The 23,416-nt window shown below is 42.3% G+C and overlaps 1 protein-coding gene across 1 annotated transcript in view; it reads right to left on the bottom strand.

Annotated features, from left to right (window-relative positions):
• Positions 1-23,416, bottom strand: part of RXFP1 (relaxin family peptide receptor 1) — a 1,623,004-nt gene that overhangs the window by 66,787 nt on the left and 1,532,801 nt on the right. Inside the window, 1 exon segment of the mRNA XM_069631337.1 lies at positions 2,325-2,554. Within this exon segment, the coding sequence (XP_069487438.1) occupies positions 2,325-2,554 (230 nt within the window).

Below are 23,416 nucleotides of genomic sequence, written 5' to 3'. Positions count from 1 at the left end.
TCAAGAAATGGATGGATGTGGAAGATATTGCCTACTGGCCAGGCAGTTTCTTCATAGCTTTAGCCCACGCAGATGTATTTTCTGTGGATTTTAGTAACGGCTGGGAGATATTTCTAATATTTCTGTCAGTGGTAGGTTAAGTTCCGCTCCTTGTGGTTGATGGTTTTCTGAGTAGCTTCTAGTAAGTGGCTTCAAGGGGTTACTCTGCATCTGTGTTTTGTCTCAATCACTCATCCAGCCATGCATTATTAGCATTGTTTGGGGGTATTAGCTGAGTATCTTTGGATAGCTTGAGGACTCTCCTGAGGAAGAGGGATAAGGCAGTAATCCACAGATTACGTACCACTCATCTTCCTTCAACCAAGTCTTTCTCATACGAGTTCTTGAGTTCCCTCCCAAGGCCGTTTGTGGTTCTGCAGCCTGGTATCTAAAAATGAAAGTTCAGATGAAGTTTGAGAGGCTTTTTATTTGAGAGAGAAGACTAATCTCATGGACTAAGGTCTATGGCGAGGAAGAATTGGACATCGAGCAATAGGCTACATGTAAGTGATCTGGACATTAATAAATGATCTGCTCTCATTGCTGATCTGGTGCAAACAGTGATCTGGAGCGCACCGATCACTAACACTGTGGCACATCCCCTGCATGACCCAGACCACCCTACACTTAATTATGAATATAGCTGGCTGCAGCACAAATCGATTTTTTCTCAGGTTTACCCATATTTTAAAAAAAGAACATAAAAGGCCCTAATGAGAGTGTCTCATAGTAAATACAACTTGTGGTAACCGAAATATGACCTATTTTTTCGTCTACCAAATTATACCTTTGAATAATTTGAAAGGAAGTACCTTCAGCACCTGCTCGTGGTATTTCCTCCAGAAAAATGTCAGAATTACCGGCATTGGAATTAACACTGTTCCGCCAATTCCCAACGAAGTCCTATTCCATTTCAAAATGGGAAATAACTCAAATGTTATAATTTGGCAGATTTAGCGCTGTTACCAATGGTGGTAAAGGGTGATCTATTTGATGGTATTCGGTGGGCTAATACTGCCAAACTCTTAATGAGGCCAAAGTATTGTACCTGTATTCAACATTGCTTTGAACAAATATTTGCCTCCCTTATGGCAAGGAAATAAATATTAATACAAATATCATGCTTAAGCATATTTAATAAATATAAATGTTATTTTGTTTGTTTGTTTATTTATTTGTATGGCGCACCCGACCCATGGGTATCTGGGCGCCTTTGCATAGTGAATTACAAGGATACTTTCAGCTTGTTGAAAAAGTTACAGCAGTTACATTACACGCAATGGCGACAGTACAGCAAGAGAACAGTAGAAAATGCAATAAAATTGTGCAAAAAATAAAGAAAAGTATATACATAAGTGCAGTATAAGGCAAGAACTTTGTAGTCAGCCTAGAAGGCTGCTGGTGTCAGAGCAGCTAGGCAGCGGGGTTCTAATATGTTCTAGACTAAGGCTGGCCATGGATGTCATTGGTGATGAGCCAGTTTATAATGTTGCGCCTGAACAAATGGAAGGGTTGGTCTGCTCTCAGTGTAGGGGGAAGGGCAATCCAGGCTTGAGCTGCCATGACAGGGAAGCTGGTTCCTCCTGCCTTTTCTAGCTTGAATCTAGGCACAACTAGGCATGCTGAATTGGTGATCCTAGTAGGACGGGACGAAGATTATTTGGTGATCCTCTCAGAGAGGTATGTAGGTGCTACATGGTTGAGGCGTATATGCGTTAGTGATAAGGTTTTGAGCATCATTTTTCATATGCTTGTGCAATTCTGAAGGTCTCTATTTTCACTAGTGTTCCAATGATGGTTGATGTGCCCTTTAAGAACAGATGAAAGGACCATGGGCCAATTGGCACTTAGATGGAGTAAATATGCTAGCTGTAGCAAGAGAGTATAAAAAGTGTACATATTGATTTCTATGTATGGTGAGGGCCTCAGCATTTTTTAAGGAACTAGCAATAGGAACGAAACGCACAGTGATCGAAGTGGGCGGGAACTGTCGGGAGAGATGTTCCACTAATCTTTTTTTCTGTTTACCATTCCTCAACTTTTTATGACCATATTCACCATTCTATACCAAGGTTGTGTCCTTTCATGTCCTTGTGCAAGTGTAAATTGTAATAGGAGCCTTAGTCACTAGTCAATTAAACTATTGCAATGCCCCGGCCGCAACACATTGTCACATGTTGCACTAGGCTTCTGCCTACCCACTCCCCTGCTGAGACCACAGTTTCACTACTTTTTTCGGTACACTTCTACCACTGGAAACACATCGATAGCTGCAATGTACTCACAGCAGAGAGATATGATGGACATGGCATGGAGCTTGTTCTCAGACCGGATGTAGGGTCTTGTGCAGATGACAAAGATATTTCCAAAACAAGTGACTATGGACACCACCCAGACGAACACGCGCTGCACAATGCTGGCCAGCAAGTTCTCCAGCGATGAAATGCCGTCTGTGTTTGGCTTGCAGGTCCGCACGTGAGGAGCAAATCCACAGTACTGGAACTTCTTGAAATATCTTTGGGAGGAAAACAAGTTTCAGTATAAATGAAAAACTGCACAAACAAAAGTCCACACATAAATAGGTTTTGTTTATGTAACATTTCCGTTTTTTCACATGTCATATTATTTATTTTTGATTTGTGGCTATTAGGGGGCACTGAAGCATGATCTATGAGCTGAAACTACTGCATTGGAGTACAGCTATGAGTCAGATGGCATTTGAAGAGGGACACACAGCTTTTGGGTGTTGTTTGGTTATTTACCCACTCATTGAATGCCCCTGTCATTCTAATCCCTATGGCTATTCCGACCCACTACCTGCCCCTCCCTGCCCCAAACTCCTCCTCCTGGGATCTCTTTAGGGAGCTCTATCAATCAGCAACATCCAACTATGCTTGCTACTCCCATTTATAAGCATGCTGCTGAGAGTTAATGACCCAATTGCAGCTGTAAATGAACTACTCTAGTGATGAAAATGGCTTAACCAAGTGTGCTTTCGGCCACTTGATTAATAAATATTTGTTGCACTGAAGTCCTGTTAAAACCAAGCACTGACAAAGCCAATAGATTGTGTGTAGGATTGGCATCTTTCAGGCACCGCCATCATATGCCTAGTTAATCACATATTTTGTCCAGCTGTTGCTATATTATAGCCAGGTAGTACTTGTATAGCAGTGCTTGGCAAATGCCTAGCCCATGCCCACCCAAAAGCCAACACTGTTTAGTTTGCCAATGTGTGTTATAGACAGTGGTCGAAGTGAGCAGGAGCGGTGCTCCTCTACTTTTTTAAATTACCTTTTACAGCTCCTATACTTTTATTTTAAAAAGTAACCGTTCCGGAATGGTTTCGTTTTAAAATAAAAGTGTAGGAAGAAGTTGAAACTTGCACTTTCAGTGCACTGCACTGAACGTTCCCTTACACAGCAGGTGCACGTTTTTGGGGGTTTGCATGGTGCGTGGCAAGGGGCGTGGTGATGGGGTTTGTGGAGAGGGGGGACAGGCCAGCAGGGAACATAGTTCCACACTACTCCTTTTCGTACACTTCGACCACTGGTTATAGAGTGGGGCATTGCTGCAAAGATAGAACACCCTTCTTTTTGATGCAAAATAGACTGAACACAATATGATATTCCAAGTGTAGAGGCTGAGAAAGGCATTGTAGTGAAAAACAGAAACTGTGCAAAATATAGTTTCCTTTGAAAATAAAGGACCGTGTAAAATATATTTTTTAATTTCAAAATAACACTGTTTCTCAAAGCAGGTAAATGCAAGGGTAAGAGCGATGTCAATAGAAAGGTGCCCTGCCCATGTAGGGCTTATTTGTAATCCATGTAGTCCATCTCATTGTGGTATATCAGACAAAATAAATGTGAAATGAAAACAAAATATTGGTATTGCACACACATGTGTTAAGCTTTGTGGCTCTACAGGTTCATGCAAGTGTGGCACAAGTCTGAATTTAAAGGCTGGGTCAAGAGATAGGTCTTCCCTTTATTCTTGAAAGCCGAATGTCCTTGCATTAGCCTAAGACCATTGTGCACCTGCTCCATAATATACGGACTGTTTCTATTACGTATATTGGAAATATAGAATCTCTGTAAAAAGATTGAAAGAACCATCCAATGTTGACCGAATGGAATATTCGGTGATGGGATGACACATGATTCTTAGAATGAATAATAGTATATGAAATAGTTGTAAATAATACACACATACATTTAGAGATATAATTTAAAGAGGCTTCCACAAGGCTGCATTATGCAATTGTATATGTGTATGCATTATATGTGTACGTTTGTCGGACACGGCACACTTAACATGATAAGAACATAGAATTTCTCAGTCAGCACTAATGTTGATCATTTATTCATATTTTGCCATAAAAACAATACATGCAATAAAAGTAAATACATTTGGAGCTTAAGATTTCACTTATTTGCTTGCCACCAGCGAGTCAGTTTAGCATCTGTGTTAATGACATATTAAAAGGTTAGCAGGGCATTAAGATAACATACAATACTCATGCTTCTGTTTGTATGTAGTGGTTTTCTCTGGCCCTCTCGTTCATGACCTTTTCCAGGAGACCTGAGGATAAAGGATGAAGCAGCAGACCTGCGCTGCCTCGTAGCCCTTTTCACAGGCCCGAGAACGCCAAACGTTAATACATTGTAGAACATGGTTTGTTTGAAATTATTTCATGTGGACATTTTATGTTATGTGGTCCTGTACCACGCACTGCTGCTACTTGCATGGTCTCTTGGTGCACCAGCAGTTATGCAATTGAAGGAGGGCTGGGGGGGGTTGTTAATGGGATTGAGAGGGAGAAAAGCAAGAGAGCTTTCATGTGCTGTTGGCAGCTTCAGTTCAGAAAAACTAGTCACTGAGCGCTGGCGTATTTGTGGTTGGTAGTCATCATATGGTGTTGAGGTTTGATTTTGCATGGGTGTTTTGTGTGTATTTGTGTTTAGTTTCATGTTGGGTGTTGTGAGTTGTGTCCGGTTTGTGGTGCGATAGTTGTAGGGTTGTGTTTAGTTTAGAGTTTGAGGGTGAGTATGCAGACTATTGAGTTTTTAGTACTGTTAGTTGAGTGCAACACATTTGTGACAAATTTCCTACCCCCAGAAAATCCATCCAAGTGTGACTCATTTCCTACTCCCAAACTACAGCGAAGGGTGACACATTTCCTACCCTCACAATCCATCTAGGTGCAATGCATTTCCAACCCCCCAAACAGAGCTAAGTGCAACCCATTACCTACCCCCAAAATCCATCTAAGTGCATCACCTTTCCTAGTCCCCCTGGTCAGCTAAGTGTGACACATCTCCACCCAAGAAATCCATCTAAGTGCAACGCATTTCCTACTACCAAAATACAGCTAAGTGCAACCCATTTCCTACCCCCAAATACTGCCAAGTGCAATGCATTTCCCATTCCCCAAAATCCATCTAAGTGCAAAGCATTTCCTACCCCCAAGTACAGCTAAGTGTGACACATCCACCCCCGGAAATCCATCTAAGTGCAACACATTTCCTACTCTGAGATACAGCTAAGTGCAATGCATTTCCCATTCCCCAATATCCATCTAAGTGCAAAGCATTTCCTACCCCCCCCCCCCAAGTACAGCTAAGTGTGACACATCTTCACCCCCAAAAACCCATCCAAGTGCAACACACAGATAACTCCCAATAAATCTATCGGGCTATTTTAGGGGTGAAGCAGGTAATTTACACTGTGTTATTGTATGGTGGTGGTAATGTAGAAGTGGCAGGATTTTAATTCATCATTGCTGTATTCACCACCCTTGCCACCTTACCTTAGTTATACCTGAAGGGTGCTTAGTCGGTCATCCATGGGTGAACAGGGGAAAACATGGATGAGAGCTGCCCAGAGGGGAGCTGCCCTTTTCCTCCCGCCCTTAGCTGGCTGCCCGGGCAAGGCTGCCCTGGGTTCCTCTGCCAAGAGGGTAGAGTTTGAGGGAGGCCAGCCAATCACAAGGAGGGGAGGTGGGAAGAGGGTGGGAGGAGGACAGGAGGAGGACAGGGGAGGGGTATGGGAGTGGAACCGCTATGAGGAGCGGGTTGTGGGAATGAAAACGATAAAGGGGGCAGAGAAAACGAAAATGAAGGGCAGCACAGAGGGGGCACATACCTAGACCAGGACAGAACAGCAGGACCTGCTTTCATATGTGTCAGTTGAGGCTTTCGCCACTACTTTTTCTCCTCCTTCTGCACCTTTGGCTGACTCTCACCCCTATCCAAACTTCACCTCTCTATCTCTAAAACTCTTGATGTCCTTGCTCCTGTCATGAGGATCTGTTTGAAGCCCCAATCCAAGTGCAACTCTTGGTATGACTCTGACCTCGTCTTCCTTAAGTGCAAGTGTAGGGTGACTGAGTGGAAGTGGAGGGCATCAGGCTCACCCCCTGACAAACTGGCCTGCCCCCTGCTCCAAAGACAATACAGACTCTCTGACCTCGCTAAGAAGAGAACCCATATCCAAGCCCGTGTCTCTGCAACATCTAACAACTCGGCCAAACTCTTCAAAATCTGCCAGGAGCTGGCCAATCCTGCTAAAGTCTCTACCTCTCCTGTTCCCTCCTAGGCCCTCTGCACAGTCTTGGCTTCTCACTTCATCACTAAAACTCAGGACATCCTGTCCATCCTCTCTTCTGCTACCTCCTCCTCCTCCACCTCCTCTCCTGGCATGCCTGTGGCTGTCTTGCCCCCTCCTTTCTCCTCCTTTCCCTTGTTCACCCCAGACAATATTTCTAGACAAGTCCGATCTATGAAAGTCTTGTAAAAGCAAGTTCTCCCCTGCTCATCCAGAACCATCAAGGACCACATTGGCACCGTTGCTCCAGCCTTGGCTGATTTCTGCAATCACTCCTTTGCCATTAATACCTTCCCCTCCCCCTAAGCAACCCCTTGTGCACCCCCTTCTTAAGAAGCCCTCTGTCGATCCTTCCTCTCCAGCTAACTATCCCCCGATCTCCATCACTCCTTTCCTGGGAAAACTCTTGGAAAAGCTGGCCATCTCCCAGCTTAATCTACACACTGTGGGCCTCATTACGACCCAGGTGGAAAACCATGGTGCTAATAGCACCATGGTCCATTCCGGTAACTTACAGACTCCGCCATGGAGAAAGGGGGAATTACCACCCCATTACAAGGTTGGCGGGGCGGTAATTCCCCCTTCCTCCATGGCCCTTCCCCATTCCCATTTTTGCCCCATAGGGCTCAATGGGAATGGGGAAGGAGCTAAGTACGGTACTGCAAATTGCGGTATCATACTTAGCACCAAGGTTCTTATGCGGGTCCCTACTTTAACGGCTGGTGTAGACCAGCCGTTAAGGTCGGGTCCCGCAAAGGGACCTCGTAATGAGGCACTAATGGGTTAACGGCGCCGCAGCCTTTTACGGCGCCATTAACCCATTAGTGCCAGGGTTGTAATGAGGCCCTGTATCTGTTGGTTGTCTCCACAATCACCAGTCTGTCTTCAGAGCTGCCAGAGCACCGAAACTGCTCTCCTGAATACCCGTGGAGACCTCTTTAACCTTCCTTCTGTCCTCATTCTCCTCAATCTTTCTTCTGCATTTGATATGGTCAACCATGCCATCCTGCTCAACCACCTCCGTAATATCCTGGGAATCACTGATCAGGCCCTGGTCTGGCTGACCTCCTTTCTCACTAATCGCACCTCTTAGGTCCAACTGGGATCTTTCCTCTCTTCTATCTCTCTCTCTCTCTACTTGTGGTGTTTACCAGGGGTCTAACCTTTCTCCCTGGCTTTTCAATCAATACCTGGCACCTCTTGCCCACTGCATTGCTACTTTCTGCTCCAACTTTTAGTGTTATGCAGATGACAACCAGCTCTCTTTCAGGCTCCCCTCCTCTTCCCCTTCCCTCATACCAGACTGCCTGGCCGTAATTCAGGAAAGGTGTGCCGCCAACGATCTCTGCCCTAATGCCAGTAAGACTGAGATCCTCCTCATTGGAACACCAGCTTCCTCCTTTCCTTTCTCTCTCTGGCTGCCCACTCTGGGCCCTTCTTCCTGCTCCTACCTCTGAGGCTAAGAACCTTGGTGTCATCTCCAATTCCACCCTCTCCTTCTCTCCTCACATTGCTGATGTCTCTAAGAAGTCAAACTATCAGCTGCACCTCCTCAGAGGTATTTTTCCTTTCCTCACTTTCCCCCAGAAGCTCACTGTCTCAAGAGCTCTGGTTCTCTCTAGGATGGACTACTGAAACAGTCTCTTTCGAAATCTACCTGCCTCTACTCTCTGACCACGACAACTTATCCAGAAAAGGACTGCAATACTTGTCCTTGGCCTCAAGCCCAGGGATGTATCGCTCCAGCTCTGAAATCTCTGCACTGTCTCCCTGTAAATGCAAGGATCAAGTTCAAGATCCTTTGCATCATCCACAAGGCTTTCTGTGGCCTGGGACTGCTCTACCTCCAACTGTCTCTTCCTGAAGATCACCCTTCTTGAGCTCGCTGCTCATCCGCTTCCAACTCTCTGAGGGTCAGACGCTTTTCCAAGCAGAGAGTTGGGGGCAGATCTCTCTTTTCGGCTTGGGCCTCCCTCTGCAACAGCCTCCCCGCCTCTCTCAAACTTGAGCAGAAACACCTCTCGTTCCGGAAGCCACTCAAGATCTTCCTTTTTGCTTCTGCTTTCTCTCTTCCTCTACCATGCTGATGCCTCAACTGCTCCACGCACTTGTCACGTGGCTACCCTCTGAACTCGAGCCCAGGCATGTTCAGTTGCCTTAGCACCACTTCCGAGCTCCACTAGCACTTATGGTCTGTATCTGCAAACCTATAGTCCCTTTTCACTACACTTATGTGTCACCCGCTGGCTGCACTTATTGATTTCCCTGCACTTTTCCCTCCCCCGCGGCGCTTCTCCCCTCCCACTTCCCTGCACTTGCATGATCTGAATGACACAAGGCATAGTAAGATTGTTGTTTGTCCTCCCTCTGTTTCCCCCTCCTTGTCTTGTCACACCTAGAAACACTTGTGTACAGGCGTGTTACAAATGCCATATCATATCATATATCATGGGCCTGCTGCAGCATGGCAATGAGAACATACATGGCGTGAGAAACTTTTGTATTTGATCTTAAATACATGTTGGAAAACTGTATCATTGTTGAGTTCTTATAAAAACAAAATGAGCTTGCATAGAGATGACTCCTATTCTCATGTTTAGTAACAGACATTGATAATCTATGATGTGCCATGTTCACTGCAGTAGGCAAACACTTATCTGGAATGCGTTCAGAGTTTTTCAGCCTAACAAGATGAAAATGAGTAACTAAATTCTCAAGAAATGATTTCTAAATGCTGCCTTTGCTAGTGAGGGGAAAATGTGGCAGGTGTGAATTATTCAGTAATGCTCCACATGTGATGGGCAAATATGTGTTACTGATTTATCAAAAAGGACACCTCGTTGATGCCTTACTCTGCCCAGGTGGGTAACATGGTAAAAAGAACAAAATTGAGCAAGGACATAAGTGTCTCACTGCTGAGTGCTTAGATGAACACAATCCTCAGAGATAGCCACCTGTAGGTAGGTGGTGGAGTTTATACTAAGATGAATAGTTGTAACAAATATTTTGATGAGACAATTCAGTGAGCTGCAACAGGGTTTTAATTAAATTGCAGCAGGGTTTTCAATACACGTAATCATGAGCAAAAGATACATCAGCCGGTGTACATTTTTGAGGTTAATTAACCAGTTAGTCGGGTACAAATGCTGGATATTTGTGGTCTCAATCAGTTGCTTCTACGTCTACTAGGGTGTCCTTGGGAAGGAAACCAGCAGACTTAGTGATTTGATAGCATATGAGTTATATAAGTAATCAGAACAATGTAAGGTTGAACAACAACAACACATAACAATACAGAAGGTCAACACAACAGTGTTTCGGCCAGGAAGTGAGCTTAAGTGAGCTCTGGTGGGACGGCCTTCATCAGGACAAGATGATTCCAAAGGCGGAGGTATTTTAAGAGGCCTGTTAAGGTAAATAGACAGGGAGACAGGGGTGTTTTATTAGTGTGTCAAAAAAGACAAATCTAGCCGTAAAAGAGTGACATAAATCACAGAGGAGAAGAGCCAGTGCTTACCGGGTCTGGGGAGCGCAGTGGCTTGGAAGAAAACAGTGTCCAAATACACTGTTTAGAATTTACAAGGTCTTTTGATCCTGTGGACAAGACAAAAGGCATTTAGTTGTCCGTCTCTCTTAAAATAGAGTAAGTATCGCCAGATGGGTAGGGACTTACCTATAGGTACCCAAATGTAGGGTGTTTCATCAGGTTGGCGTCGGGTGACGCTGTGTCAATCCAACCAAGGGTTGACTGTGGATAAAATGAACATAAGGTTCGGGTCAGGACATGTGTCAGGGTCTCGTGATGGTCTAGGTGCCCGTGTGACACAGAGTGGTGAGATAGGCGTAACATGCGTTAGTGTGGAGGGGCCTGCATACAACCAAGTTCTCTCATCAGTAGCAGATATGCTACAATGATGCGTGTGCCTGTGCGGATTGGAATGCTGCTGAGTAAGGGGTGCAGTGTGGCACAATGATGTTGCGTGGACTAAGTCAAAGACAGAACGTTTGTGCATCAACATGCTTAGTTGTTGTGGGATGTGCTGTTATATACGGTATAAGGACAAATCTAATGCTAGGAGCATTAGGCCCTAGGTGTGGCAGATTCACCAGTGGTAGCCAAAATACACGAAGTGATCGCATAATGCGGCACAAAGGTGGTCGCATGTGGTAACTTGTGGCACCTAGAGGCGACTAGATTGGCTCTATCACAATGTGTGTGTTTAAAAGCACAAAGGAGTGCTGTACGTGGCCATGCGTGCGGTCGGGTGAGAGCGATCATAATCGTTGGTCTAACGTGAAAAAACACAACTTACCTCGAGGTCGGAGACTGGATGTCTGCAGCAGAGTGTCTGTAGACGAACACGAGATCTGTGGATGGTGCACCGTGCTGGTTCACCGTTCGTTACTGAGAACAAGTTAGGCGGCCATTTTAAGATGTTCACTAATGGGGTGTTCGCGGGAGTGCCTGATGCACATTAACTAAAATTGAAAACTTAAATTCGAAAAATTAATCAAAGCAGCGGCCCATGGATAAGGCTGGCAAAACGTCATGAGCTATTGTAATGAATACCATGACATGCCCAGTCGCGAGCGCGTGTGAGCGGGCAAACTGTTGGGCGACGAAGACATGGGGTGCACGTAGAGAAGGTCATAGCTGGTGAAAATTGCACACTTGTGAAGCATAATAGCACGGACACATATACATGTTGTGTTCAGTGTCATTTGCACATTCATTTTTGTTACATATGATTGGCGCGGAGTATGTACATCAACAAGCATTTGCATTACATATTGTCGCCAGTGTCATTGGTTGGTGCATAATCAATGCATGGTTAGTCCAACTTGGGGCTACAGTACAATATTTACATGGTGGTTTTAAAGAAAATACACATTATTTGTGGTACACTTGGTTGGCCGCGGAGAATGTCCATCAGCAGGCGTTGTTCCAGGGCAGCTATATTACATATTACTGCAAGTGTCTTTGGTTAGTGCATGATCAGTACATACTTTGTCCAACTGGAGGGTGAGGTACAACCTTTACATGGTGGTCAAAAGGTGGTATAAAAGCATGGTACACAACACATGGTATAATAAACAGATCACACAGGGTGTTGGGTGTTAGGACAAAAGAGGGGTCATAGGAAATGCTTCCATTCCACAGTGACATTTAACCCTTTCTTGACAGTGTCCAACTTATGAACCCATTTTTGTTCAAGGCGGGTCAAGGTTTTATCGATGTCCCCACCTCTTCTGCTCAAGGAGACCTTTTGTATTACCACCCACTTGGGTTCATAAGTTCATAACTTAGAAAATAAAAAAAAAACTATACCTTGTACTATCTTAGTTAAAGATGAGATTATGTGCAAATGATGAATTAAATCAGAAGAAAATAACTTCTTAACTTCTTTAAGTCTGTAATACACCTTCGAAGTTCTCTCGTGTCGATGCGCACTTGTGTTGAAGAAAAAATATTTTCTAAAATGGCCGCAACACAAAAAGACATCTTAGGGTCCTTTTTTCTAATCGCACGCTTCCAAATGTTCACTGTACGCGCTCGCGAGTACTACGGACACGAGAATGCTCTCGTAGAAAAATAGCCGAAAAGGTACGCGAGCAAAACCACGCAACTAGCGCTTCAACAATAAACGAAGAAAAAATCATATTAGTATATTAGCTGTTTAATATTAGTAACGCAACGCTAAAACCGCGTGCATAATCAAAAATTACAGAACCAACAGTTTTCACAAAAGTATTGTTCAATCTTGGTTAAAAATAAACATTACATTTCACTTGCATTCCAGTAATGAAAGTTAAAAAAAAATAAAGTCCAAAGGTCACTTAGCTTAGTCTTTTACTGGATAACTGAATACAGCTGCTCAGCATCAATTCAGTGGCAACTGGTTCTCTGGATACAATGCTTCAGCTTCAGAGTTCTTTGAATATTAGATGCTTTCTTCAACTGCAGACTTACATTAACTTGAATACTAAGTTCTATGTAAAACTCAATGTTTCTCAGTAAACTATCACTAAAGATTTTAAAATATATTATATCTATAGGAGCTAACAAAAACATGACCTATTCTAATAAAGACTTCAATGAAAGGCAGTTTAGATTTGTGAGCAACATTCTAAATGACATCACAATACTGCCTGCTATTAACTAAACCAATCACTGTTGAGAAAGTGTTCCACCATCTTGGCTTGGGGACTTTTCATCTTTCTAAATGAAAGTTAGTTAAGGAAAGAAAATGAAATTAACTAAAACAGAAACTGCTCTAGTTTCTAAACAGAATGTATTTAATATTTTAACCCCTGAAATAGTATTTACAACATCCTCTTCTCCTAAGAATCTTGCTAATGTGAGATATAGAATGTGAAAACCTGACACATTGTGATAGAGCCAATCTAGTCGCCTCTAGGTGCCACAAGTTACCACATGCGACCGCTTTGTGCCGCATTATGCGATCACTTTGTGTATTTTGGCTACCACTGGTGAATCTGCCACACCTAGGGCCTAATGCTTCTAGCATTAGATTTGTCCTTATACCGTATATAACAGCACATCCCACAACAACTAAGCATGTTGATGCACAAACGTTCTGTCTTTGACTTAATTCTTGCGACTTAGTCCACGCAACATCATTGTGCCACACTGCACCCCTTACTCAGCAGCATTCCAATCCGCACAGGCACACACATCATTGTAGCATATCTGCTACTGATGGGAGAACTTGGTTGTATGCAGGCCCCTCAACACTAACGCATGTCACGCCTAACTCACCACTCTGTGTCAGACGGGCACCTAGACCATCACGAGACCCTGACACATGTCCTGACCCGAACCTTATGTTCATTTTATCCACAGTCATCCCTTGGCGGACTGACACAGCGTCACCCGACGCCAACCAGATGAAACACTCTACATTTGGGTACCTATAGGTAAGTCCCTACCCATCTGGCGATACCTACTCTATTTTAAGAGAGACAGACAACTAAATGCCTTTTGTCTTGTCCACAGGATCAAAATACCTTGTAAATTCTAAACAGTGTATTTGGACACTGTTTTCTTCCGAGCCACTGCGCTCCCCAGAGCCGGTAAGCACCGGCTCTTCTCCTCTGTGATTTATGTCACTCTTTTACTGCTAGATTTGCCTTTTTTGACACACTCCTAAAACATCCCTGTCTGTTTACCTCAACAGACCTCTTAAGATACCTCCGCCTTTGGAATCATCTTGTCCTGATGAAGGCCGTCCCACCAGAGCTCACTTAAGCTCCCTTCCTGGCTGAAACACTGTTGTGTTGACCTTTTGTATTGTTATGTGTTGTTGTTGTTCAACCTTACATTGTTCTGATAACCTAAATTGCTCATATGCTATCACATCACTAAGTCTGCTGGTTTCCTTCCCAAGGACACCCTAGTAGACGTAGAAGCAACTGATTGAGACCACAAATATCCAGCATTTGTACCCGACTAACTGGTTAATTAACCTGTACACCAGCTGATGTATCTTTTGCTTATGATTACGTGTATTTGAAACACCCGCTGCAATTTAATTAAAACCCTGTTGCAGCTCACTGAATCGTCTCATAAAAATATTTGTTACAACTATTCATCTTAGTATTAACTCCACCACCTACAGGTGGCTATCTCTGAGGATTGTGTTCATCTAAGCACTCAGCAGTGAGACACTTATGTCCTTGCTCAATTTTGTTATTTTTACCAAATATGTGTTACTCCATCATCTGACAAGTTAGGTGCCATTGGGTTCCTGAATTGTCCAAGATCACACATGGTGTCCTTTGTCTGCTAGGAATACCTGAGACTCTGGGCTGACTAGATTCAGTGATACACATGGAATGAACTGCATATGTCTCAAACATTTTAATTAACAATATGAAATGTTTGCGTCCGATTCTGTGCTAACAACCTTCATCCACAAATTGTGTTGACTGACTTTAAAGTCTGGTTACAAGCATAACATTTTAGATTTTCCTCTCTAACAATGTCACTTATTAGGGTAGAGATGGTGGCAAAATTAGAATCAAAAGAAAAACTAATTTCACTATCCTTTGTTTGTTAAACTACCACATGAACTTCTTATGTGATAAAGAAAGACTTACAAAGAATCATAATTGCTGCTTTGTATGTGACCAGGATCAAGTGGGACTAAGTCCCCACTGGAAGATCCATAGATGGGACTGCGGAACTGTGGTGGTCAAGGGAAGCCACCTGCTTCATGATGCAACCTATATAGGGGCTACATGGAGGATCCACAGGGATCCCACAGTTCCCTCTCATGGCTAGCATCACAGACCCTGCTGTCTACATGGAAGAGCCATAGAATTCCCTGGCCTGACCACAGATCCACAAGTGGAGTGGAACACTGTGGTGAGCGCACCTTTGGTATGGGCATTGAATCCCAGGGCCTGACCACAGATCCACCAGTGGAGTGGAACACTGTGGTGAGTGCACCTTTGGTATGGGCATAGAATCCCTGGGCCTGACCACAGGTCCACAAGTGGAGTGGGACACTGTGGTGATCACACCTTTGGTATGAAAGCCCTGATGACACACCAGAGCGGAGTTGCATGAGAAATAAACAGCAGTATGTAAAAGGACACAGACAAAGCATATGTGCTCCGTGAGTATATGTTGGCCATGAGAGATTTAACTTCCTTGCAGCATTAACAGCGAGAACACCGGATTGCTCATCTGCCGTGACACCGATGCAGCGATTCCAAGATGGTTGACAGGCTATCGACAATCTCAGGCCACTGCAAAGGGTAAATTAGATTGTCAGAATGAAAGCAACACCTCAACTCTGGGAGGAGGTGGAACTGTTAGGCCTGCATCAACCACCAAGCCTGAAAGTAATGGGAAAACTGACCTACCAAACAAGTCTCTTGTTGAAACAATTAGCACCCTAGCCATTTTTATAAAAAGAGGCAGAAGTCTGCAGACTTTGAAGGAGTTAGGAAAGCAACCCAGGGAGTTGGTTTTATTTCAGTGAGGGGAACAGGAAAAGGCAAGAACCAAATTTGACCATGCCAAATACGCCACACTATAGAAGAGCTGTGAACCGGAAAGGGGCTAAGAGCATGCTGCGGCCTTTCACCCAGAGGCTGACAAAAGCCTAGGAGCACTAAGGAGCAAAAAGGAGCAAGAGAGAGTAAAGTTCCTGCTGGGGCCCTATCTCAGATCCCGGTGGTAAATGCAAAGCCACCAAAGCTATAGAGAAGCGTTGACCCAGAGAGCATGACCAGAGCCTGTAATACTATTTAAGCCAGGAGGGTTGGCCTCAGCCTGTGGGGCATAAGTAGTATACCCTAAAAACCCAGGTAGGGAGGAAGAACATCTTACTCATAAGAAAGGCTAGATTAAGTGTGAGAACATTCCAGAGATTACCTCTGTAAAGATTCTAAAGAAACCACTTGGGCAAGAGGCAGAATGATGCCTGGCCCGTGAGATGATATTACATGGTTACATGTGATTTTATCGGATGAAAAAACAAATAATGAATTTTGAAAGAAGAAAAAACATCTAAAAATAAATGTAGACCTCCCTTTTTTTAATTACTTTTCCCCCCACCCGTAAAACTACTATTCCCATTCTCAACCACACACATATATATTACATGGTCTGTGGTAGCAGCCATGTAGTTATGGTTAAGTTGCTAAACCTATAGGAAGAGGACTTTTTGGGCAGCTTGTAACTTTGCTCTCCCTGGATGAATCCTCACCAAACTTTGCAAATAAAGTATATGACCCACTTTGAATTTGCAAAGTTTGGTGAGGTTTGGTCAAGGGGGTGCAAAGTTATAGCGGGGTCCCAAAATGTATTTTTTCCCATAGACATAATGGGAAAAATTTCTGTTGCGCCTACAGCCCAAACGCTGGACGGATTTTCACCAAATTTGCGGTAGGAGTGGCGGCTTGGTCCCGAAAGCGTGCTTTTGTTAATTTGGTGTAAATCCATCTAGTCGTTTTTTTTTTAAACAACCAAAACGTAAGGCAAAAACATTAGTGATATCTATGTCCGCTGCGCGGACAGGACACCGATTGGCTAATCGGCTTGCGTCATGTCTGTGGACATGCAATGTGTTCTCTGATTAGCTGGGATGAGGCATGAGGTGCATCACATTGTTTCGATGCGCCTGCCATATTGGATCCGTGGACATCTGCGGACAGCACAGCGTAGAAGTGAGCATAAATCCAATTTTGGGGAGTGTGTTGGTGTGTATGAGTGCTTGGAGAGGGTGGGGAGTAAGAGATGGGTCAAATACTGTATTTGTTTAGGTGGGAGAAGGCTGTGATGTATTCACGGTGTCCGCGGTCACAGCGGTTGTCCACGGACATACCAAACACTGGGCCCACTACTGGCTATTTTAGTTTAGTATGATGTTGGTTTTGGGTCATTAGAAGAGCAATGGGTGAAGAGGGTATGTATTGAAGAGTTTGTGCGTTGGTTGTGATCATCTTTTAGAATGTTCATTGAAGTGGATAGGTTTTGAGGTGGATGTAATATGTTTTTGGGTTGTGGTCATTTGGTAGGTGTTTGTTTCTATGGGTGTGTTATGTTGCGGTGGTTGTGGCCAGGGCCTAGAGTCTTGGGTGCATGGCCGAAGTGCCGTAGACCTTCGGCCATGCACCCAAGACTCTAGGCCCTGGCTACAACCACCGTAGCATAACACACCCATGTTACCAAAGATTTTGACTGTGGTATGTGGGCTGCTTAGGGGATATGTTTTAAAAAATGTGTGTACTGATTGGTAGTAGTGTAATAGTGTTTATAGGATAGTGAGATGATGTGTGTTAGTTTGTTTGTTGGATTGTGTTCAGAATGTTGGTATTTAAGACTGTAGGCATTTTGGGTTGTATTTATTGGTGAGGTGTTACTTTGCATGGCTGTGTTATGTAGCAGTGTTTATGAGTTGAATTATTATATGCTTACTGTTTCATTTGTTGAGGCTGTATGAAGAGTTTTGGCCAGGCCATGCAGTCAAGATTGTAGTGCAGTGGATTATGGTCAGGTGTTTGCTTGAATGGGTGTGTTATGCTGTGGTGTTTGTGAGGCCAATCATTATATACTTACTGTTTTACTTTTTGTGGTTGCATGCAGTTTTTTCATGACATAGGTAGTTGGAGCAGCCAATTTATTTCAATTACTGTGATAAAAGAAAAAAACACATGTTAGTGTAGGTAGTTTATAATTAATATTGCATTCCATAGTAGACATTTCTGTATTTTGTCTACCCTCATAGTTAGTACTTTAGAAGTACTATAGTTAAACCCAGAGTACTGTGCAATTTGCTCAGTTCCTGGGTTTGTTGATTAAATCATTGGGTCTGTGGGAAAAAAATCCATGCTGGATTAAAAAAAAACTTTCTACGTTGTGGTACAATATATTTCTTTCATTGAGTGCAGTAGGAGAAATTGAATATGTGTATGTGTTTTGATTTGGAAGTGCTGGTAGTATTGTTGCAATTAGATAGCAGTTGGTGTATTCTATTTGTTTATTTCTTTTTCCATTTTATTGGTAATCATGTATCTGTTGCTATGCGTAGGAAATCTTCTAAATCTTCCCATGTATATTCTGCACAACTTAATTTCACAAACCAAGTGGGTGGGCCAAATCATACAGCATATATCTCTGTGACGTCGGAACCAGTATTCTTTTGTACCATGCAGGTTTGCTAAACGATTTGTTATGCTTGACTGTAAAACCTCATCTTTTTCTTGCACTTTTTGTAGTAATTGCGTAGCTGACATATTTTGAAAATGGGTACCTGATTTCAATGTGTGTACAACTCCGTAGCATAGAGTTGCTTGTTCACTTTCAAAGAGAAGGTGGAATATGTATTCCATGTTTTGTCTGAATCTGTGGTCTTCAGAATACATTTGTAAAGAGCGGTATTCTGATGCTCTTATTTGTGTGGGTCTATCATCGTACCTTCCTCTTTTCCCAGTAGGAAAGACTAGAGGAAAGGTACGTGCTTCTATACTTTTTTCCCATATGCTGATTGGAGATTCTTTGGCTTGTCGCATTTGGTACGTTTCAAGTGCATCATCTATCGTGTCTTTAGAGTGTAATGGATGAATTGTATAATGGTGTAAAATATTGGTTTCTGTAGCAGGATCTAGAAGTTGAAATTGACCAGTTTCTGATGACTTTTGAATTATTTCAGTGGTTTTCCTCAAGTTTTCTTCAATATTAACTTCTCTGTAGTATTCATTGTTGTCTTTTAAATATTGCAGGGCTTGTTTAACTTTATGTAAGTCCACGAGTTGTTGCCAAATTTTTTTGTCTTTTGTAGGTATGTCATTTACTAAGATAATTAAATATTGATCTATTGGACGTTGCACTCCCAGAGTGTGTACATTTTCTTTGAGATCTAATGGCCAATAAACTACTTTGCCACAAATGCCTTTCACTAACTCAGAGGGAGGTAGTTTTGCTGTTTTTGGTTGAAGGCGTATTATTGCTTGAAATGGGTGCACTGTTTGAATTATGATGCTGTCATATAAATTGAGTTGTTGCAGGGGTTTTGGTAATGGGAATAATTCCAAGTTATTTGTGATAGCATGTGAATGTGTTTGGTTGTCAAGTTTTGCAATGCAGTAACTGCAAAGTATTAAGGGGTCAGCTATCTCATATTTGTTTTCTGCTATAAGATAGAGAGCTAATTGGAACCTTTTGGAATCTTCATTGTCTTCTATTTTGTACGTTATGTGTACAGCTTTTGTGCTATTTTTATAAAAAGTCCTGTGGCAACACACAGACAAATGCTTTGGTACTTCAGCAGATGTACTTTTAAACTTTAGTATTTATTTTTTGTATCTGTGTAATAGAAGGTTGCCATTTGTACAGTTGTTGCTAGTCTGTTGTAATCCTATAGCATTTTGTTATGCTCTATTTCTTCGAGTAGTTGTTTGGCTGTATCATGTAGAAGATTGTTATTTAAATTGGCTAGTGCTAAAGCAGGACTTTTGGCATAGTACAGTTTATAGACCAGATTTCTTAGAGTTGAATGATGTGTTGACATCATTTTGATATGATGGAAGGTGCTTTTGCAATTTGGTCCAGAAATGTAGGCTAATGAATGTCCTTGTAGTCCTGTGTATTTGCGCACTGGACAGGAGTCCATATTTTGTAGTAGTTTCATTCTGAATTTGTCTTTGCCGTCTTTCACATACTGATTGAGGAACTGGCGTAAAGATTTCAAACATTTTTTGGGAATGTTACACATTGATATGCACGGCCATTTGTAGACTGGACGTATTGGTTCAGTGGAATGGACAGTTGATACTGAGTTTTCTGGGGATATTTTTGTTAGCAGCATTTCTTGTTCCATAATGGTATTATTATGTTTTTTATACCCTCATCCACTGCTATGTATGGCAATTGGGTTCATTTGCTTTTGTTTGTATGCTTCTTCATTGAAATATGGTTCTGTGCTCATGGTGTGACTCCATTCACCTCCACAGATGTTTGTGAAGCTATCTTTGTTGATATTCCGTTTATTGAGAAGTCTTTTTTGTAGTTTAGTACTTAGTTTTGTTAGTGGTTTCATTCTGTTTAAAACTTTTGAGAAGGATTGCACTGTCTATGAGAGCTTGTAGGATTAATTTTCTAGGGTTGGTTTTAAGGGATGTGCATGATTTCTCTCCTGTTTTTATAAGATTCTGAAGGACCCTGTGGCGGAACATTCTTTGTAAAATATTTCTTTTTGGTATGCTTACTTGCCGCTACATCAAGATTTATAGGTACAGTGTTAGCACTAGTGGTAGATGCAGTCTTGTTAATCACTTTCTGTGTCGTTTTACATTTTGAAAGAGGAGGCAAAGTTTCTGTACTGGAAGCTTGTTTTGTTTCGCTTAATGACTGTATTAGCTGTTTTGTTTGAACTTTTTGTACAAATTCTGCTATAGGTGACTGCTTATTTCGGAGAGTTTTAGTTTGATTTAGTTTACTTTTGCGTTGCTTTCTACGGAGTTGGTTTTTGGTAGGCATTCCTTGGGGTTTGTTGGAGAAAAAAAGAAAGTGTGGGTTGGGATCTTGTGCAGTGTATGTGTGCTTTGTGCATGAGTGTCTGAGTATGATGGTAAGGATGTATGTAGAGGTGTGTGATTGTACAATGAGCTTCTACATCAGGTTGTGAAGGCTATTCTTGTATTTGTGTGTTACTATACTGGTGTTCAGATTGCAATACAAAGTATGGAGCTGGTGAGGGGAAGCACTAATACTGAATCTAATGTTGCTTGGTTAATACAATTTGTTCTAGAATACTAGAATTCTACAGTGTTTGAGTAACAGTTAGAACATTATGGCAGTATTGCACTTACATTTTTGGATGAAACAGTAGGTTTCTTCTGAGTTCTCCTTCGTACTTCAGACACTGCTGCTTTTCAGGGGAGCGGTCTTCACTGCAATTGTGAAAGAAAGAAGTTAGTAAATATGTGTGTTAATAGCACTGTTGTTAATGTAGACATGGATTTCTTTGTTTTTGCTGTAGTAGTGCTTTCTGATAACTGTGCATAGCATGTACATGCACTTTCCTTTGGCTATGTGCATTCTGTATATTTCATCTAGAATCTGTTAGTTGAATATGCTTTAGAAATTAATACAATAGTAAGCACACAGACCACAGGCTGTGTTATTCGATGTCAGGAGATAGAAGAAATAATTGTATGCTTTGTTTGCTATTTTTACAGGGTAAATGGCAGGAACTATAAGGAAAAGTATGCAATGTATGCATTTGTGAAGGTGTGGGAAATAAAGCAGAAGTATTTCATGGGGTCAGCAGCTTATTACTCAGTAGGTCATTACCAAAGTACTGGAAGATTCTGTAGTGCTTGGAGATGGGAGAGTCTGAAATAAAGTAAGGGTTGCAAGGAAGGATCTGGTGCTTGTGTTGCAGAATGAAGGGAAGAGAGGAAATGTTGTATGTCTTGCTTTACAATACTGTACATAGTTGTAGATGATGTCATAGACATGATTGCACCTGTGCATAGTTGAATGCTGTTGTAAATTCTAGAACGCAATGGGCAACCAGCTGGAATGAGAGAGCTGTCTAGATTGGAAGAACAGTTGTAGAGACAGTGGTGTTGTTTCAGCTGGGAACTTTTGAAATGATATTGGCTTTCTGCATAAATAAATAAGGATGCATAAATAAGGAGGCATGTACTCATCCTGGCTGCGTGTCATTTTATAACACACTAGAAAGCCTTTTTCCATTATTATACTGTTATTTCTACCATCTTTTAACATGAAATGACACTTTGTTAGATAGCTGTGTGTGTTGTGTTTTATTACTAGTATAATCATTTGTAAGGGAAGTGGAAATGATAGAATGTATGTTAAATATGCAGAATGTATAGAAAGGAAATTGTATGTACATCGTATGCACTATAATGCATTAAATGCTACAATGGTTGAAATGTGGATAAATAGGTGGCAGTGGTTACACAAATGTTAGAATGAATGAAGAAAATAACAGTGTGCACATTGCAGTTAGCAATATGGGTAAATAAATAAAAATGTGGAGCGCAGACAACTTTGCAAGTGACACTTGATCATAGGAGATGGGAGAAATGACAGTAAGCTTGTTTTACAGGTTATACAGGGTAAGTGGCAGTGATTCTGTTTATATGCATTTATACAAGAGATGTACATGTACTGTGCGGAAAATATTCATACCTGTAGTTTGTGTTCATGCATGTGGATGTCCATGAATCTGCAAGTAGAAATGTTGGAGAGTTTACTAGTAGTTGCCGTAGGTGCTTTGCAGTCACAGCCCAATTGTGCTCAGAGTGATCACCAGGACATCTAAAGTGCTGAATTGTGATGATGGAGTTAGATGTAGAGGTCGTGGATGTGATTGGTGGATGGTTGTGTGACTGCTTAATAGTAGCCAATGAGGGAATGGTGCAGAGAGTGAAGTCGAAAGGGTAGAAGGGCTGCCCCAGTGTTACGCTCTCAGCGGACACCGTGGCTGTTCGTGGAGAGGGCGTGCCACATCCGGGGTTTCTCAGCAAATCCAGCATGGAAAGGGGGCTGTAGGGATTAGCCAATCAGGTGTTGAGGTTCTGCTTTGTATTGAGAGAGGCTGTGTGTAGTGAAGATGGCAGAAATGGAGAAAGTCAGGGTGTTGGTGCTTGGAAATATGTTTGTGAATGGTTTGGAGCAGTATGCAAAATGTAGGAATATGGGAAACAATTTTGATGTAACAGGAGTGGAGGTGGTGTGGAGTACTGTGCCTGGTTTAAATTTGCAAGCAATGGTAGAAGTTTGTCAAGATATGGCTAGGTTAACAGCCAACATGTGGTTGTCCTGCACTGTGGTGCTTTGCATTTTGGTTATGTAGGTACCCCTACTTTGTTGGAAGATCTGCAAAACCTGGTTCAGGCAGTAATGAAACTACTTCCAAATGCCAAGATAATTTGTTCCGGTTTGTTACCTAGGGCAATATGGAACAATAGTTCTGTTTTTGTCCTCAGCAAAATGTTGCTAGGCGGTTAATCAACCGATGCATATTTGCTTTTTTGACTAGAGCTGGCATGTTCTTTTGCAACAATGACAACATTGACTCTGGTAATGTTGATTACTTTAAAGAAGATGGCATGTCTTTATCTTTTATGGGAAATGCCATGCTGTTTTGGAACATAAGGGTTGCTTTGGAGAAGCGAATGTGAAGATTTTTGGAGGAAAATAAGAAAAAAAACAAAAAAGACAAAATAAAAGGTGTTTCTGAAGCATCTGCAAAAAACC

Source organism: Ambystoma mexicanum, chromosome 6q, assembly GCF_040938575.1.
Source record: "Ambystoma mexicanum isolate Mex_15411 chromosome 6q, UKY_AmexF1_1, whole genome shotgun sequence".
NCBI lineage: Eukaryota > Metazoa > Chordata > Amphibia > Caudata > Ambystomatidae > Ambystoma > Ambystoma mexicanum.
Note: the sequence above shows the minus strand (reverse complement) of the source record. Positions and strands in the feature narration are given on the sequence as shown.